Source organism: Eretmochelys imbricata, chromosome 6 (assembly GCF_965152235.1).
Source record: "Eretmochelys imbricata isolate rEreImb1 chromosome 6, rEreImb1.hap1, whole genome shotgun sequence".
Taxonomy (NCBI): Eukaryota; Metazoa; Chordata; order Testudines; family Cheloniidae; genus Eretmochelys; species Eretmochelys imbricata.
In genome coordinates this window covers 56,807,274-56,826,131 of record NC_135577.1, presented here as the reverse complement: position 1 = coordinate 56,826,131, position 18,858 = coordinate 56,807,274, and the positions used below count along the sequence as shown (strand labels likewise).

The following is an 18,858-nucleotide window of genomic DNA, read 5'->3' as shown; positions in this document are numbered from 1 at the left end:
TCTCGAATTACTAAGGTGAGAATGAGATGGCTATACAAATGAACATAGTGTGTTCTAGGAAACAGTATCCTTAAATCTGGACCATACTCTACTCTCTGGGCTTTTACTTGGACCCTAATACTTTTTTCTGTTAGGCTTGAGGAAGAAGAGTGGGGAACAGAATAGGATCAGCTTTAAAGGTTACTTGTTTCTCTTCCTCTCTCTCCCTGGATTAAGGAGATGAAATAAGTTTTCAAGTGCGACAGAGTGAAACTTATCAAGATCCATTTCAGCAGTTTACCTCATTACTATTGTGTTTCACTAGGGAAAGTAAAAGGGAGGAAAACTCACCAGGATTGCTGTCTGAGGAGTTCAAAATCTGAAGCGTGTTAAATATTAATGCACACAATTCTCTGACTCTTATGTCATGCAGGGGATTGCTTTAAGGCCTTCTACAGTACACCCCTAGTAAAACTCACATTAAAGAGGCAGAATGTGTCAAAGATGCTTCACACACTATTTTAAAAACTTTATAACGTCTTAAAGGTTTCATTATTATTTCACTTTGGGAGGAGCAGCAATTCGAGAAACAAGTCATGTTCCAGTAAATGAGAGTATTGTACACAGCCTGTGTTTTTGCCCACACAAACTAAAAGAAACAGGGAACGTGAAAGGTAAAAGAAACTCGGTCATAGCCTTGGCTGCAGCACCTTTAATTTGTCTGCTGTTTGGGAAGGACTTGAAAGATCATAAAAGAAATCAACTGAATTAAGAAATAGCCTTTCTTCTGTCTTGTCATAAGTGTTTCATCCTTGTGGCAAGCAAAACTGGAGAGCATATCTATAGGAAGGAAAACAGCTCTTCCGAAAAGGAAGCTCGGCTTGAAGTGTAGAAAGTGGCTCATTGTCCAAGCATGCACCGAAATTCTAAGGATGACTTACTTTCCAGTCTCAGGGAGGAAGGGTCTCCTGTTGAACTCTGAACAAAGGCTTCTGGATCTTCTTCTATATCTCCCTCAGAGTTTTCTTCCTCAGCTGTTATTACAGACTCTTGGGGGTCACCGAAGTACTTCTGCTTGTCATGGCTGCCATCATGGTTTCTCTCATGACAGGGGCCTGTAAAAAACAGAGAAAGAGACACACACATTATAAATCACCTTCCTCTGGACACATCTAATACAAACCCTAAATTATTAAGGTGCAGAAGCAACACTCTAGAAAGGACATTCCACCCCTTTCCTTCTTCTCCTACATAATAAGCCTATCCTACAAGGTACCGAGGATCCTCAACTCAGTGAGATTTTAGTGGGAGTGCAGAGTGCTAAGCACTTTGCTAGATCAGGCCACTAAAAGTTCAGAATAAAAGGATCTCAGATGCTTAATCTACTCTGATTTTCCCTTTCATTAGTAGCCCAGTTTCTTTTCCTGGAAGATTACTGGAGCAACTAGTACCTGGGGAAAAAAAACACTGGGTGCTAACTGGGATGTATATTTCTGAAGCACGATTTAGTCATATTATAACCTAAGCGAAAATCATAAATTCATTGAAATTTAACTCAAAATTCAGAACTCCTTGGTGTCGGCATACAGATTTGGAAGCCCAGAACCCACTGAAGACATAAAAAGGACTACACAAGATGTCTGGGAGAAATTTCACAAAAATCAGACCCAGAAGGAAAGACAGTAATGAGCATAGACAGAGCAATGTATCCATTTATCCTGCATTATGACTACACTCCTCTCTTGACATTCTTAGGTAAAACCTCAGGGTAAACAAGTGATGTGATTAAATCTTAACAGAGTCTGAAAAACAGCCTGAAATAAGAAGTAGCCACTTAAGAATCTAACCACAAATTCGTAACATTTTCAATCTCTAAAGTACATTTCAACTGGAGATCTCAAATGCTTTATCAGTGTTAATTAACAGTAAATCTCAATGTTCCTACATTATGCACTTATATGACCCTCAACACAGTAGTATCTGAGCACCCAGTAAATTTTATTTATCAATGTAAGGAATCAAATGCCCACCCCTCACAAAACCCCAGTGAGGGACGGAAGTGCTATTATCACCATTTCACAGCTGGGGAACTGAGGCACAGAGAGACTAAATGACAAAGGAAATCGGCATTGGAATAGGGAACTGAGCCCAGGTATTCACAGTTTCAGACTAGTGTCCTAACCACTGGACCTTCCTTCTTGTCTCCTGTGAGTGAGGTAAGAATTATTGCATTCTGTTTCCAGATGAACATACTTAGAGATGAAGTAGTGAATCAGTGGCAGAGTTGGAAATAAAATGCAGGAGTCCTGAGGCTCAGTCCCCAACTCTGTCCTCAAAGATGCTAGTCACATTGCTTACTGCATTATGGAAAGTGTGCCAATTCCACAGTGATGGGTGTGGTAATAAGCTCCTGAATAGATGAGTCGTTTTCAACCTTTTGCACACAGTTTTAGGATCTCCTTCCGACAAAGACAGACACACAGAGAAAGGGAGGATGGTTGTGACTTCCAGACTGAAAAACCATGGAACAGATCATGCTGTCTCCAAAGCTTATTCTTTGATACTGGAACTTTAGAATTTCTCTGTCTTTGTAGAAAAAATCCAGTTGGAATTGTGGGTGATCAGAACCTCTGAAAAATCAGCTCACACATTTTTACTGGGGAGGCACCAAAAAAACAAACAAAAACAAACAAAAAAAAACGTTAGATCTTTAAGCCTCCTAGTGACAGTAAATATTTACTTCTCTTTAGCTTTTCAGCTGTATATTGAGATGTTGGCTAAACTAAATTTTTTGAAATGGGTGAATGATGAAACAAAATGGAGAAAGTAAACATTATGAACTGTTTTAACATCTGCCATACAATTAAATTCTTTCTGATTTTCACACTTTACTTCTTTCACCAGTCATTGTATCTCTGCCTTTTTCCCCTTCTACTCTCCACGCCTTCAATGAATATTTAATTTGTTTCATCTTTTTAAATCTCTGCAATACGCAGCGAGCTTCATATGTAATTTATAAGAAATGGTGTGCACAGGATCCCAAAGCTGAAATTAGTCCTTCTGGCTGACATCAACACCAGACTGACTTTGATGCAAGTCAGGTGCATTCTAAGACTATGATGCCCTTCAGCGGAGGGAACCTTGGTCAACTTAGCATTCTGATGAAGAAGAAGAAAGTAGAAGAGACGGAGGTACAGACAGGTTTTTTTTTTAAAAATGCTATTTTAAAATTAAAAAAACTTGGAATAGCAAGGGAAAAATACTAAGACATTTAAAAGAATTACTTAAGACTAGCATCGTTAATATTAATTTACAAACACTGACAGCTAAAAACAGACTGCATGAGAGAGTTGGTTTCTTGGGATCAGAAGTGCTGCTATATATAGAAAGCCAAGTGGCCTAATTTTTTTTAATTACTGCTTCCAGTTGCCTGGCATCACTGGAGAAGAGAGAAGCTAGTTGAAGCCAAAAATCTTTGCAGATTGGATCAAGTTACTGATGCTGGTGAAAAGTCTCAAGTTAGAACTTTAAATCCTCTGCGCCCAATGATAGGTGCCAGAAGAATAACTGGAGAACATGGGGTTAGAAGGATGGACTAAAAGGTTGTAACATAGCCCAGAAGCACGTGACCATTCACGGGCTGTAGACTTTTATTATTAATTATTTGTGTTACTATAAGATCTAGGAGCCCCAGTCACAGATCAGAACTCCATTGCATCAGGCACTGTACAGACAGATTAAAAAGAGTTCCTGACCAAAACCTAGGTGAACATTTCCAACCTCTCTTGTATTCTTGTTTCCCAGTTGATCAGCAGTAGAGTTGTGTGTGTAGAGCTACTGCTGATGAAGCTAAGACAGAACACAGGGGATTCTATTCTACCTTGTGCAATACCAACAGAATAGTTTACTAAGTTCCAGTCAGTTGCATCTGTGTTACACTGACAATAAAGAGGTTGCATAGGTGACATTAGGTCGTTATTTGGCCTGCAAGGCCTTTATTATAGGATTTGATGTAAGAGAAGGGGGAAAAAAAAGCCCAGATTGATTCTTCAAGTCATGCTAACTTTGCAGAGCTAGAAATTGGAGGGTTAGGGGGAACTCTTTACCTATAAAGTGAGTCCATTTAATGGGAAAATCAGCGACACATTAAGAACCCTCAACGACACACTTTGAAAGTCACTTGTGAGTAGGAATGCATATCAATTGCATTGTTGTACTGTCAACTGCCACATCTGTGTTTACTTTCCTTCCATCCCCGTAATTCACTGTTAGGCTGTGGGCATCCAATGATGAACACTAGGCTAGCAATAATTATGGCTGTTGCTTATACCATTTCCCTGATTAGTGTGGAAAGAGTTTCCCTTCTCATTCCCCACCCCTTGCCCCCAGGGTATCATATTATAAAATACATGGTTATGGCATGTTTTTTCCAGATGAAAGTCTCAACTCACCAGATAAATGGTGCTAGAAACCACCATGTGTAATCATGGTTGACAATAGCATGGTTTCAAATACTAAACAGAACAGGTACATTTCATTTGAATTAACAGAACTGCAGTATGCAAATACACTAAAGAAAGAAGGTATCTAACTAGGAACTTACATGCCCCCATTACCATAGTATGAATACCTGATTGACTGGGATACCCTGAAGTCAGGGCCACCACTAAATGAGCCAAGCTGTTTGTAGGGCAGCAGCACAGAATGCATACAGGAGTACCACAAAGAAAGGGAAAGGATCAGAGATATTAGAATGTCCTCTTTTAATTGATCTGTAAGGCCCTCTCCTCCATCTATTCACTCCTAAACATTTCCCGTCATGTCAAAAGGGGATAGGTGGCATTTAGTAAGAAATATATGAAGTATCAAAACAATGAAACTCCCTATACCATTTTACATTGCAATTACTTTGGGGACAACTGTGCTTGTGTTTGTAGAGTACCTACTACAATGCAGTCCTGATCCTGATTGGGGCCTCTGGGTATTACTGTAATAAAAATTTTAAACAATAGGGAGAAGACCCGTTAGATCCTCCATTCTACTTAGCACAAGGAGATAAACTGCACTGGGAAGGAAGGAAAAGAGCAGTACAGCAACAAAGGGGAAAATGGGGAAGGATGATTTCAGCCTCTAGCAGCAATTGGAATGCACATTTGTGCATGTGTGGTGATAGAAAAAGGGTAGTGAGCAGGAGAAGAGGAGGAGTTGAGAGAGGGCAAGCACTGATCATCCCATCCTGGGAAGAGCTAAGAGTTGTATGTGTATTAGACGCTACGCATGGCTCATGAGGTGCCTCATGGTCTCTGACAACATCCGACGGTCCAGGGACATCTACATCGAACACGTCACCGGCCACTGACAGTACCAGGAGGTGTGAGCCGGAACGACATCGTGCTTCGACTACAAGAAAGAGACTGAGAGACTTTGTCCATTGGACCATATGAACCGGAACCATAATCTCACTGAACGTTAAATCTCATCAAATGAGGGTCAATCCATCCTCATCATCGTATCCACTCATTATATACTCCACACCTGAACATAGCCGTTATATGAACAACATACCCTCATATCTCAATGTCTGTACTTTGACCTGTCAACCTTTTACCCCCAATCAGGAATACTGAATGCATCCAATGAAGTGAGCTGTAGCTCATGAAAGCTTATGCTTAAATAAATTTGTTAGTCTCTAAGGTGCCACAAGTACTCCTTTTCTTATTACAGACTATGTCTTCCTTATGCCATCCGATCCTAAACCAAACTTCGCACCCTTGATAACCTGTACGTTATTCCCTGATAACAAGAAACTTTTATGCTTCAAATCTGTGCCATTCACTTTTTAAAACCATCATCTTAATAAAATTTTTAAACTGCAACTCAAGTAACCAGGCTTCTCTTTGAAGACAAAAATCATATTTGGGGAAAAGTATCCATCTCTTATTTGTTAAGTCAAAAACTTTTTTGTGAACAGCATAGAATCAAACACAGAGTCCCTGCCCCAAAGAACTTGTATGCAGAAAAGACTGGATGCCTGGGAAATTGCAGAGGTTTTCATTAATTATTACTGTTGGCTTATGCCTTGTGGGTCTCATGGAAGCAGCGTGTCCAGAAGGGACTCAACCATGGAGTCGAACTTTTTACACTAACAGCAATGAAGTGATTCCTTGAAGTGTTGTTCCTTGACTTTAGCAAAGCTTTTGACATGGTCTCCCAGAGTATTCTTGCCAGTAAGTTACAGAAGTATGGGCTGGATGAATGGACTATAAGGTGGATAGAAAGCTGGCTAGATTGTCGGGCTCAATGGGTAGTGATCAATGGCTCCATGTCTAGTTGGCAGCCGGTAACAAGTGGAGTGCCCCAAGGGTCTGTTCTCAGGCTGGTTTTGTTCAGTATCTTCATTAACGATCTGGACGGTGGTGTGGATTGCACCCTCAGCAAGTTTGCATATGACACTGAACTGGGAGGAGAGGTAGATACACTGGAGGGTCAGGATAGGATACAGAGGGACCTAGACAAATTGGAGGATTGGGCCAAAAGAAATCTGATGAGGTTCAACAAAAACAAGTGCAGAGTCCTGCACTTAGGACGGAAGAATCCCATACACCGCTACAGATTAGGGACCGAATGGCTCGGCAGCAGTTCTGCAGAAAAGGACCTAGGGGTTACAGTGGACGAGAAGCTGGATATGAGTCAACAGTGTGCCGTTGTTGCCAAGAAGGCCAATGGCATTTTGGGATGTATAAGTAGGGGCATTGCCAGCAGATCGAGGGACGTGATCGTTCCCCTCTATTCGACATTGGTGAGGCCTCATCTGGAGTACTGTGTCCAGTTTTGGGCCCCACACTACAAGAAGGATGTGGAAAAATTGGAAAACGTCCAGCAGAGGGCAACAAAAATGATTAGGGGACTGGAACACATGACTTATGAGGAGGGGCTGAGGGAACTGGGATTGTTTAGTCTGCGGAAGAGAAGAATGAGGGGGGATTTGATAGCTGCTTTCAACTACCTGAAAGGGGGTTCCAAAGAGGATGGATCTAGACTGTTTTCAGTGGTAGTGGATGACAGAACAAGGAGTAAAGGTCTCAAGTTGCAGTGGGGGAGGTTTAGGTTGGATATTAGGAAAAACTTTTTCACTAGGAGGGTGGTGAAAAACTGGAATGCGTTACCTAGGGAGGTGGTGGAATCTCCTTCCTGAGAAGTTTTTAAAGGTCAGGCTTGACAAAGCTCTGGCTGGGATGATTTAGTTGGGGATTGGTCCTGCTTTGAGCAGGGGGTTGGACTAGATGACCTCCTGAGGTCCCTTCCAACCCTGATATTCTATGATTCAAACTCAGATATCTTAAAATCTAAATTAGTCACCAATAATGCTGTTTACTTCTTGCATTACATTCGCCATGGACAGCAATGGCACATTGCTCATTTTCACAGCCTGATTCCCATATAGCATCCCGCAGCCTTGGGCTAGTAACAATGTAGGAGAATCAAAGTGAAAACATACGCAGGTTTTCATTTTTAAAGCATGTAGTTAATTATAGGAATGGAGTCTATGTTGTGTTTTTATTCTTGGATTTTTGGTTCACGGATTACAATGTTGCCAAGCTTCAATATTTTATCATGAATCTCACGATGCATGTTAAGTCCCCGCTCCTGGTTTCATTTGATTACATAAGAATCCCAGCTTTCATTGAAAAAATACATTTTAAAAAGTTTCTAGCACTCACGGCAGCAAAGAAATGCTTGCAAACATGACCCATAAAGGTTCCACCATCACCACAAGTCAAACAACAAGAACGCAACCTGAATAAATTTTTAAAACCATGATTTTTTGGGGGCCTGACTTATTATTTTATCTAGCTAAGGTGTTTGAGAACAAGGGTTTCCTTGTTAAATAAAACCACTGCAGTGTAACCAGACAACCTCAGCACAGCAGGAAGTCAATCGAGTGAGTGAGTGTCAGGGTACAGACTGATGGAAGGGCTAATAAAAGAAAATTAATCCCATACTTGTGCACTTGGGTTTACTTCCACAATATAGTACACCTCGCAGTGAATTTAGTATAGTTCTACTCCATAACTCAAGTGTTTCTTTCACTGTCAAAGCAGCACACCCCTATGCTTCACAGAGATGGAAATGCTACTCGGTAGATAGGCAAGTCCAACCGTAAGTATTTGAGGAATGTTACACTATAAACTGCATCCTGTTTAACCTCACTGCCAATTGCCTATATAGAACCACACAGGTTGCCAGCTAACAATAAAAGAGATAATGTACATTACTCATTCTCACACAAAAACTAGTGACAATTCATGGATCCCAGGAAGGTTTAAGGAGACACTTACTACTAGGGTGTCTACAAATTAAAATTTAAAACTGAAGATTTTAGATATAGCCACCATACAACTGAAATTTCAACACAACATATCATTTATCGTGTTTACAGGCCCTGAAGTGTGTTTGGTGCTTTACAGAACCAACAGGATGGAAGAAACGGTTCATGCCTCAAAGAGCTTATAATGTAATTTAGTACTAGTGAGCCTACCACCAACACCACCATTTTGGGTGGTGATCCTTACAGGTCTCAAATTATCCAGGTTTTAGATCCAGCAAGCACTTGGAAAGGAGATCTCCATGGATGGGTGATTCAGTCGATGGCACTCTTCTCTTTACATCAATACTGAGCCAACATCCCAGCATAATGTTAGGAGCAGTTGTGCTACTAGAGGTGACATCTTTCAGGTGAGACATAAAATTAAGGCCTTGACCTCTTACAGTAATTAAGATTCCCACTCCACCTCCTGTGTTGCAGTGTTAAATCCAACAGTTATGATTCGAGTGATTACATTCTGCATCTCAGAATACTTCCTGCAGTTTCAGGTGGATATGATATTCAGTTTCTTAAAATTTTGTGCACTACTGAACAGCTGCTACTTTTCATCCCACTTTTCAGTTATGGGTGATTTACTTTTGTATGCCATTTTGGTTACAAAACACGCTGAGACCCTTTGGAGTGAAGACACTCTAGTAACATAAGATAGCATTAACTAAATTAACTGAATAGCGTGCAATCTTAGTTAAAAATAAATAGTCTTCGCAGAAACTAGAGGATAATGACCAGCGCCTCAGATGGCATAAGACAGCAAAGCTCCACTGACTTCAGTGCAGCCCCGCTCATTGAACAGTAGCTGGGATTTGGCTCTAAACACCAAGCAGCATCCACACCATCCCATTTGTCACTGTGTTGCCTAGTGTTTCTTTATAGAGCAATACATATTTACATTATTATTAAAAAAACTCACCATCCTGAGTTCTGTTAGTACAGAGCACAAAGTGAGACATGCTTACTGAGCAAGCTGGGACTACAGTGTCACCAGGGATTCTTTCTGACGACGTGACCTAGCCTCCCATAAATGGCTACAGAGAATCCTGCTCCACGACTGACATTGAGGAGATTAGAGTTTGCTATTTTACAGCACCCAAAGATGTGTAAGACAGGGCCCCTGCCCTATAGAGCTCGTAATCTAGTCTTGAGATGAGCTACAATGAATAAAGGAAACAAGCAGCAGGGAAGGGATGGGATAAGGAAAGATGCTATGATCATGGGGCTTTCCAATACTGTCCTAGCTGTGTCTTAGTGGGTCAGTAAAAAAAATTAAAATAATTAAATAAGGAAGATAAAGTGATAATAGACTCTACTGTTGTACTGACTCACTCACTGGGATTACATGGCTATGGTAAAATATGGAACAAACAAACAAACTGCAGTAGGACATGCATCACAACAAACAACAATTCTCTCCCCATTTTTCAAACTCTGAACTGGCTTTTTGCCACCACAATGCATGATTCTGCTCCCACTGAAGCCAGTGGAAATTTTGCCACTGACTTCAATAAGGGCAAGATTGGATTCCACAATGCTTATAAACAATGCAAACATACTTGAAGTTCCAAAGCATCAAGTAGCCAGTAAAAATCATAGGCAGTGCTGCCGAGGACTACAGTTGGCATCCAGCATTCTCAGGTAGCGAAGGACATAAGGTTTCCTTCTCCAGTGGAATACTGCAAAGTCAGCTCAGTAGCAAACATTTAACTGAATAGCTCTCTTTTCCTGCTCTCCATTTCTCTGCTTGGTCCCTGCTTTGGACCTAATTTGCTGGATGTGCACTGTACTCCTGAAAGCATAGGCTATGATTTCTAATGGCTGCTTCAGATGTAGAACTCTCAAATATTATTGAAGAGCTAACATCCATGAAGAACTCAGAATTCATATTAGTTTAATTTCAACTCTTTTCATTATTTCATACAGAAAGGTTGATCATATTTACAGGGTGTTTTTTTAAAACTGTGAACACTCCCCTGCAAAGTTGGCAGCTTTCAGTCAATAGTATTTGCAACAATACCTATGAGTCAGAAAGTAGAGCTAACTAGAAACTGAGTGAAATGCAAAACATAAACCACCCTCCTGAGTGGCGAAAAGTAATTTTTTTTAAATGGTCAGTTATAATTTAAGCCTTTAGTAGTAAACTCCTTCTTTAGGTTACCTGACAGTGGTCCTTAGTCATGTGGGCGGGGCTTTGCAAAAGCACTCCGTGCTGGTCTCCCAGTCAAGTTAATAGTTTCAGGTGAGCAAAGTTAGGCCAACAGAGTAATTCTGAACATCCACCCACATACACCAGTGTGTAGAGGGCATCACAACTTGTTGTGCCTTATGCAAACAGAGCAAGCCACCTCATTCTAATTTTACAATGAAGTATGTAAAGTTCATTCTTTTTATTACATTATCCCAGTAACAGGTTTTCAATTAAGAGGATTATTACATAGTAAATCAGTCTTCAATAGTAGGAAAATATTTTGTTTTTCTAACCTGGGGGGTAACCAAAAATTCATTTAAATTGGCTTAGCTATAGATTTATTTTTAAGACTAACCATTAATCTCAGTACAGCAGGTTTTTATGATGAAGTCTTTTTATTTATTTATTTATTTAAACAGAGATGCTGTCTGATAAAACCAGATTTCTTGTTCATGTTAAGAGATGGTAATACCTTACCATTGCATAATGGACCTATCCCTGATGCGCACAGCGCCACAAATTGCCCTTATGCAATATAAGCCTACAATAAATAAAACATGAAAAGAAAAATTGAAGAGGAAGATCTGCCTGTTTAAATTTGTATGCTGTGTGGTTTGGAAGGGACACACAACAAGACAACATACCCTTGGAGAATCCATTGGGCTGCTTTACAAACAGTGTAGCAAACTCTTTAAAAAATATCCTCTTTAATAATTAAGGGGGGGAATGAAGGGCAAGAGGGGACCTAGCTATATTAAATCACCGCACACCCTCCGTTTCTTCTCCTTGATCGTCACTGGCTACAACAGAAGCTCGTTCTTTATGACGCGGGTATAGAAGCCACAGTGTGCTCTCAGAGCTGTCTGGGAACGGGGCCCAAACATGGAAGAAGGTATCTAAATTTAACTCTCCATCCCCGTCAGCAGATAAGAGACTAGAAAATGAGATTAGCAATGCCTCTCTCAGAGTGCTCCACTGCTACATATAGAGCAGCAGGTTAAGCAGCATTGTGGTCTGAATTTCAACTAGTGAATCAAAAATTACTCGACTTCCTTTGGAGAAAGGGGGGGGGAGAGAAAGAGACACACACAAGTTCAGAATGCTGATGGCTCGTCCTCAGTGAGTTCTCCTATGCACTTGGTCCTGAATTTGCTAAATAAAAGTATTTAAAATTTAAAACCACTATTACTTTTCTCTCCACATGGCTATGTCAGTTCATAATCACACAATAGACCATTCAGCTCACTTGTGAGACAGACCCCACCATTGGTTGGCAGCAATGAACTTCCTGAAGGGGGTCTGATGTCAACTTTTGATCAGGGGTGGATTCTCCCTGTCACTACTACAAATCAAGGCAACAGATATCCACTAAGTTCAAATTAAAAATAAGTCTACCCAGAATTACTTGCCCTCACTTTTTATAGAAGAGTCAGGCCTGATCTACACACAAATTTTGTATGGATATAACTATTTCGGCCAGTGGTGTGATTTTTTTTAAGAACCAAAATAGCTGTACTAGAATAAAAGTGCCGTTATACTGGTATAGCTTTTTCTCCTTCCTGTACATGAGTAAGTTATATGGGTATAAGCACCTTTTTACCCCCTGTGACCCGTGGTGCCTGGGGCAGCCCTCACCGGAAATGCCAAGGTCAGGGCAGGCTGCAAAAGGGAGAGCAGATACACAGAATCACCTCTGTGACAACTGAAATATCATCAACCATAGGCTGAAAGGCACCATCTGCCTGCTCCACAGATAAAGGACTGGAGGTACATTCGCCTTCATTAGGCCCATTGCTATTTTTAACAGGCAAATAATTGGAAACAGTTTTCCCTTCAACAGATAAACCATTGCTTTCCACAAACAGTGTGTCATCACACTGAGCTACTTTAAGCACATCACTTTTACTTGGGTCAGGCTCACTTTTCATAAAACTTCACTTGCCAGCAATCCATCACCCACCAGAAATCTGCCCTTTCGTTAGGGCTTCAAACTGACCATCAACTTTGATTTGCTCTAAAGAAATGTTTCCCTGAGCTTCTTTCTGCACTTGATCTAATTCCAGATTCACTTCTGAGATATTAGACATTCAGAAATTTCTTCACCATATAAACTGCTTTTCTGACTGGACAAACAGCCATTTTCCACAATCCCAAGGCTAGAGACACCCTCTTCCTTGTTACAGCATACCTGGTTAAACACGCCACTGCTTAGAGTCAAACACACCCACACACCCCCGCCACCTTCACAGACAATACAGAGGATTCACATTCATACTTTTTCTGGGACTGGGTTATGACATTACCCTGATTAAACATAGTTACCACATTATTAAACATACCAACGTTCATATGAACTGAACAGACTATCTCCATCATTGCTGTAGAGAGGAGCTGGGCTTCCAGGATAGCACAGTTCCTGCTGTTCTTTCATTATTTTGATTTAGAGTTTAAGTTTGGCAACTTTGGTCTCAGCTTGCAGCAGCTCCAGTCACCTCTTGTGAGATTCTGTCTCTCTCTCTCCAGCTTGCTTGGTTCTTTCCTCAGCTCCTTTTTCCAGCTGGGCCAAGGCTTGCTACTCTTGCATCCGAAGTTCTGCCATTTCTCTCTTATGTTGAGGATGCTGTCCCTCTTTCAGGGTTTGCCGTTTTGATTGTGGATCACTCATTGTGATTAACTTTAACCTTTGACACACTTAGTTTTAAAATTTCAAATTTGGAATAGCGCGGGGTTCTGATCCAAAACCAAATGACCTGGTTCTGTGAATCCTGCCGACTACACCAATGTGACCCGTGGTGCTCGGGCAGGCCTCACTGGAAATGCCAAGGTCAGGGCAGGCTGCAAAAGGGAGAGCAGATACTTCCAAGCCTGGTAGGTAACACTGAAGTTATTCTCTTCAACCAGTCACAAACTGTGCTTCTCATCCCCCACACTGGTTATCAAGAAGCAAAAAAGAAATCATACAGCCCTCTTTATTGCATTCCCGTTTTCTGGCTCCCAATCAGCACCTAGGTCCAGTAAAGTGAGAAGTTATTTTAAACTCTGCTTACATTTACAAAAATGTTCTTCTGACCCCAAAGGGTTGGCCAGGTCACCAGGTCAGTACAGGTTTGGATCTTACCCAAAATATCACGCTGCCAGCCAATCCTTTAGTGTCTAAAACTAAAGGTTTATTATAAAGAAAAAGGAAAGAACAAGAAGAGAGATGTTAAATGGTAAAACAATCACATACGTACAAAGACTTCAAAGTCCATATATGAGGTTCCTAGCAGTATTGGTGAGTTTGCTGACTTAAAGGTCCCTCTGGAACACATCCACAGCTTGGATGGATCATTCAGTCCTTTGCTCAGAGCTTCCGTTTGTAGTAAAGTTCCTCCAGAGGTAAGAAGCAGGATTGAAGACAAAATGGAGAAGATGCAGCTTCCTTTTATTATAGTCTTGTGCCATGCAGCCTGTGCTTCCTTTGTTTCCAACACAAGTTGCTTAGCACATGGCTTGGAAGCCGTGCATGCCCATGCATGCCTTACTGAGTCATAAGGGGTATCCTCTGCCTTCTCTCAATGGGTCAATTGTATAACTGATGGCTCTCGATGGGCCATCAAGCAGGGTAGGCAGTGCTGATGCCAAACTGTCTGGGGGTGTCACCCAGAAGCATAGCACAATTTTTGAAACACAGACATACAGATCTATAACTCATAATGCAACGGTGATACAAACGTATAAAGAAGATCACCACATTTGGCAAATTATAATGTTTTCACAGATATCTTACATGGCATATCTGGCATAACTCATTGCAATTTTATTCATAATATCCCAAAGTGTCCCCCAGATTCCAAAGAGCGTCACATCCCCACTAGAGGTTGTGCTGATTTAATTATACTGGTATAGTTAAAGTGGTTACATTTATGTTTAGACAAGTCCTGAGACTAACAAACATCACAACTGACCAGCCCACACCCAATCCTCTTTGAAACCCCACCTCCTTAGCACAAATTCCCCCAACGTCACTCTACTGGGCCATTGTTCTAGGTTTTTTTGTCTCGTGCTAGTTAGACATATTCCCTGTCCTGTAAACTTATCTATCTGTTGGGTCAAATCCTATAATCCCTATCTGCTTGAACGGGACTACTCATATGAGTTAGACTACTCACATGTAAGGGCACTGCAGGATCAAGCACTATGTTTGATAATCAGTTCAACTAATGCTGCTAAAAGCCACTTATGTAACTATAAAAAATAATATTGGTAGAGTTACTTAAACCACATGTTGTGGTAAGATCCACATTGCAAAGTCATGTAACAAACTGCATTAACTTTGATGGTCTCACGCGCACTCTGCCCATGAATTCTCTGTGGCAACTGCTTCTAACACTCCTACCATCCCCAGATTTCAGACACCTAATATTTTTAACAATAATCTGCCACAAGTGTTTCCTTATGTTCCTCTACATGTGGTACTTCTTATCCTTTACCAAACGACATTAATTTTTATTGCATGAGTAATATTCAGGCCCAAAACAATGATAGATTTAATTAACCTGTATGGGATAGGCACCTGCATAATTCACTCATGGCTTTGTCACTCATGAGTAATGCAGCCATCCAAAACTCATGTTAATTAAACTTTCACCACATCATGTGCTCCTTACACAGTAAATTTCATCCCACAGCCTAATTGCTTGTAAAGGAGTATGCAGCCCTATGGCATTCTAAATTTAAAGAAAAGTGAGTCCATTTCTAAACTGAGATTAATTTACCTCAACATAAAAAGGCAACAACTTCTGGGCTGGAATGCAACAGCTGTTTAACAATGCTCAGCAATGGCACCCAACAGTTTTAGTCCAGGAAGCAAAGAATACCATAGTTAGCTAAAATTGCTAGGGGAATTTAGGGCAAAAAATAACGCTAAATTTGGCCAGAACTAGTTAATTTCTCTACTCTTGCAAAAAGCATGATGGGATCTTTACTGGACACTTCAGTCAAGAGCTTGGTTTCTGTTCGAGGAGAACATGTTGAGCAGCACAGTACTGGAGCACTGGGCTATTTGCTGATGCAGAGGCAGGAGTGCCACCTGACTCAAGCATCAGTAGTACTTCCTGAAGAACACATGCCCTCTCCCCTAGCCCACCACTCCTTTGCTTGCAGAATCTAAAAGAAATACAGAACAACATTATTTCTTTTTTCTATAATAATTATTCTCTTCTTACTCATTTGACACACATTTATTAGAAATGTGGGAATAGCCGTTTTTGATCAGACCAGATCAGTCTATCTAAGTCTCATGTCAGGTCTCTCACGCTGGCCAGTACTAGATGCTGCAGAGAAAGATGCAAGAACACCTTCATGGGCAATTATGTAATAACTTACCCAGGGGGGAAATTTCTTGCTAATTCTAGGCAATTAGCAGTTGGCTTATGGTCTAAAGGACAAGAATTTATATCCTATATATTTTTTTCCAGCCATATCTAATGTAACTGTGGACTTTCTCATTGTCTATATAACTGTTTAAACCTGTTTCCAATCCCAGTGAGCTCTTGGCTTCAAAGATATATTGGGCCATCAAGATACATACATTAATAATGTGTTTTCTTCTATCCTTTTTACATTTGTTGCCTCAGTTTCATTGGATGCTCCCTGTTTTGTTCCTAAATGAGCCAAAATTACCAGTTTTGGTTTTTGGTTTACACAGTATCACTGCTGAGATAACTCGAGAACACTGCTTGCTAGCTGGCATCAAGGGCTGAGGAGTTCATGTTTTGTTTTTGCAGAAACCAATAATAAAAACAAACAAAAACACTACCTGCACTAATTTGTCTTAAAGTTTCTAAGTCACTATAGTGAAAAATGGTGAGTCAATGGGACATTTCCTACCAGGTTAGGATTTTTAAATATAGGCCAAATTTGGAACAAAACTATGAATGTCTTTAAAGTTTCTATTATGCGACCAATTTTATATCACACTGGTTAATTTTAAAAAAAAATGTAAGAAATTCAGGCTTTTGTAAAATTACTGAAGCAGCTGTGGAAGATTTGTTCTCTCATTTGCTTTTCATTCTACAGGTCTTACTTTCAATATTTTGTCCTTAGATTTAGCAATTTGGCCCATGTTTACTCACTGCCATATGACTGGAGGACGTGGTTCTAGCTGTTAAGTAAGCAAGAATCCCTGGCCAGAGGAAGAATTTAAGAGGGGGCAGCCCAGAGAAGCAATACAGTGAGGGACATGAGCCACTGAAAATAAATGTCTCCCTCTGGGCTACAGACCACAAGGTTCAGAGGCACTATGTATGTGGAATAACACAAGAACAGGTCTGGCTCAGGTGGTCAGGTAGGCATGCTCATTATCAGCCTATGAGAGCTCACATGTTCAGCATTTTGCCTGACAACATGGGTCACCTTTCACACAAGGCTATGAAGGAGGAAAGACTCGTTGCTCTCAAATAAAGGCAGGGGAAATTGACTGAGCTCAATGTCCTGGCTCCAAGTGCACAGTGAACAGTAAGTAGGATTAACTTCCTCAAGAGCCCAGCCAAGGAATCCCTGCAGAAAGCGAAGGCTGACAAGAACAGCATGTAAAAGCAAAATAAGGCTGATGTACTGCCAGTGACATACTATTTTAGGCTCCAATATTGAGGATTTCTTCTCCATTGTTAAAACAGTACCAAGCTCCCTCCTACAGCTAGGATAAGGATTTTGTAGTGGGATGCTTGGAAAGACCACTTGGTGCCCCCTCCACCCCCGTAAATACTGGCCCAAGGAACATCCGTTTCCTTCCATAGGGAAGCTTTCAATTGTCCTAGTTCCACAGTCACTGGTAGCTGTACTAGGTTATAGTTTTAGAGCTTTTGAGGGCACTCAAAACAGTGCAAGACAGACAACAAGAATCGGGATCAGGCAAAAGAAAAACAAGCCAATAAAATAGATAAACCATGGGTCACCAAAGTCTACCTCATGGGTCAAAAATGGTTATGGGAGTTAGACAAGGCCTGGGCTCAAAACTTCCCCTTGAGTAGGGTCATATATCCCAGTGATACTAGTACTACCGATGCCACTGCCAGCATGCATTGCATCATCTCAATTGCTCAAAGCACCGCATACTGATCTGATACAACCTGAACATAAAGCATTGCATGGTGGGCCCTTCAATCTCCACAGGCCACGCTCTGAGGTTAAAAAGATCTCCAGCTTAAGCAAAATAGGTACAACCTTCAGGATCCTGGCAAGTTGCTATTGAGGACATGTTTTGGCCCCTCATGGTAGATGCAGATATTCCTATTCCAATTGGACTCTAGACAACTCAGATCTGTTCTGGACCACCCTGAGGTGGAGCCAATCTTTTCTAGCCTCTTCTTTACTCTGAACAGTATTGTCTAATCTGGTCTAAAAGTATCAAACTCAAAGAGATGAACTGCTCCCCAAGAGACCATAGTAATTTGGAAATGACCCACAACTACTTTGTTAAACCTCCCTGCAGAACCTTGCTGCATTACTCAGGTTGCTAAGAACTCAGTGTTGTGCCCAGCACTACATGAAAGGATTTTTAAATGTGGTGTATACATGGATAGGGAAATACTAAAATTGGCTTTATTTTGGAAAAAAAGAGTTACAGGGAATTATTGTGAAGAATCTTAGCACCTCTTTTCACTTTCCATGGGAGCAAGCAAGTTTGGAAACTACTGTACCTTGGCTTACATCTATTGCAAAAAAGAGCCACTAGACAAGTAAGAAAGTCTGCAGGGAAGGACTTTATTCAAGCAGCCATCCCTGGCACAAATTTGTCCTGCGAGTACTGGAAAGTCTACATTAAGGCAACAAAGGCAGGAATCTTGTTTTCTAGAGTAATTCTCTGACAAAAAACTGTCTCCTAGTTATATGTGGTGAAGACACATCCAATGGATTAGCTACTTAGAATGTGGAACTAAACCAAAGCAGATTTTGGTTCTTAAATGATTAATTCTTGGTTTGAATGATTATTGAAAGAAGCTGCAAGGGAGGAGGGAACTGTTACCTCCCTCCTTGGGACTGGTGAGACTGCAGCTTGGAACTGGGGGATCAGTGAAAGACCAGAAGACCATATTTTCAATTAAAAGACTTCTATAGACCCTACCAGAATAAGTTCCCTTGGATTTGCAAAAGACTTTAGACATCTATCACTGCTGGGTCTACCTCTAAAGAGAAAACAACTGGAATAAGTACCACTCTTATTCAACAGATCTGCTCCGTGTATTGAATCAGGCATATTTGTTCACTTTACTGACTAGAATAAGTTTGAACCACTCTTGTTGGCATTGCAGAGCCAATGCAGTTTAGA

The 18,858-nt window shown here is 40.8% G+C and overlaps 1 protein-coding gene across 7 annotated transcripts in view; it reads right to left on the bottom strand.

Moving 5' to 3' along the window:
* TTC17 (tetratricopeptide repeat domain 17) overlaps positions 1–18,858 on the bottom strand; it is an 83,181-nt gene that overhangs the window by 18,905 nt on the left and 45,418 nt on the right. For all 7 annotated transcript variants that reach the window (XR_013346340.1, XM_077818560.1, XM_077818561.1 and 4 more), the window contains one exon: positions 921–1,094. Coding sequence is in view for 6 of the 7 variants with exons in the window: in XM_077818560.1 (XP_077674686.1) it covers positions 921–1,094 (174 nt within the window). In the remaining variant the exon portion in view is untranslated. The remainder of the gene's footprint in view (positions 1–920; positions 1,095–18,858) is intronic.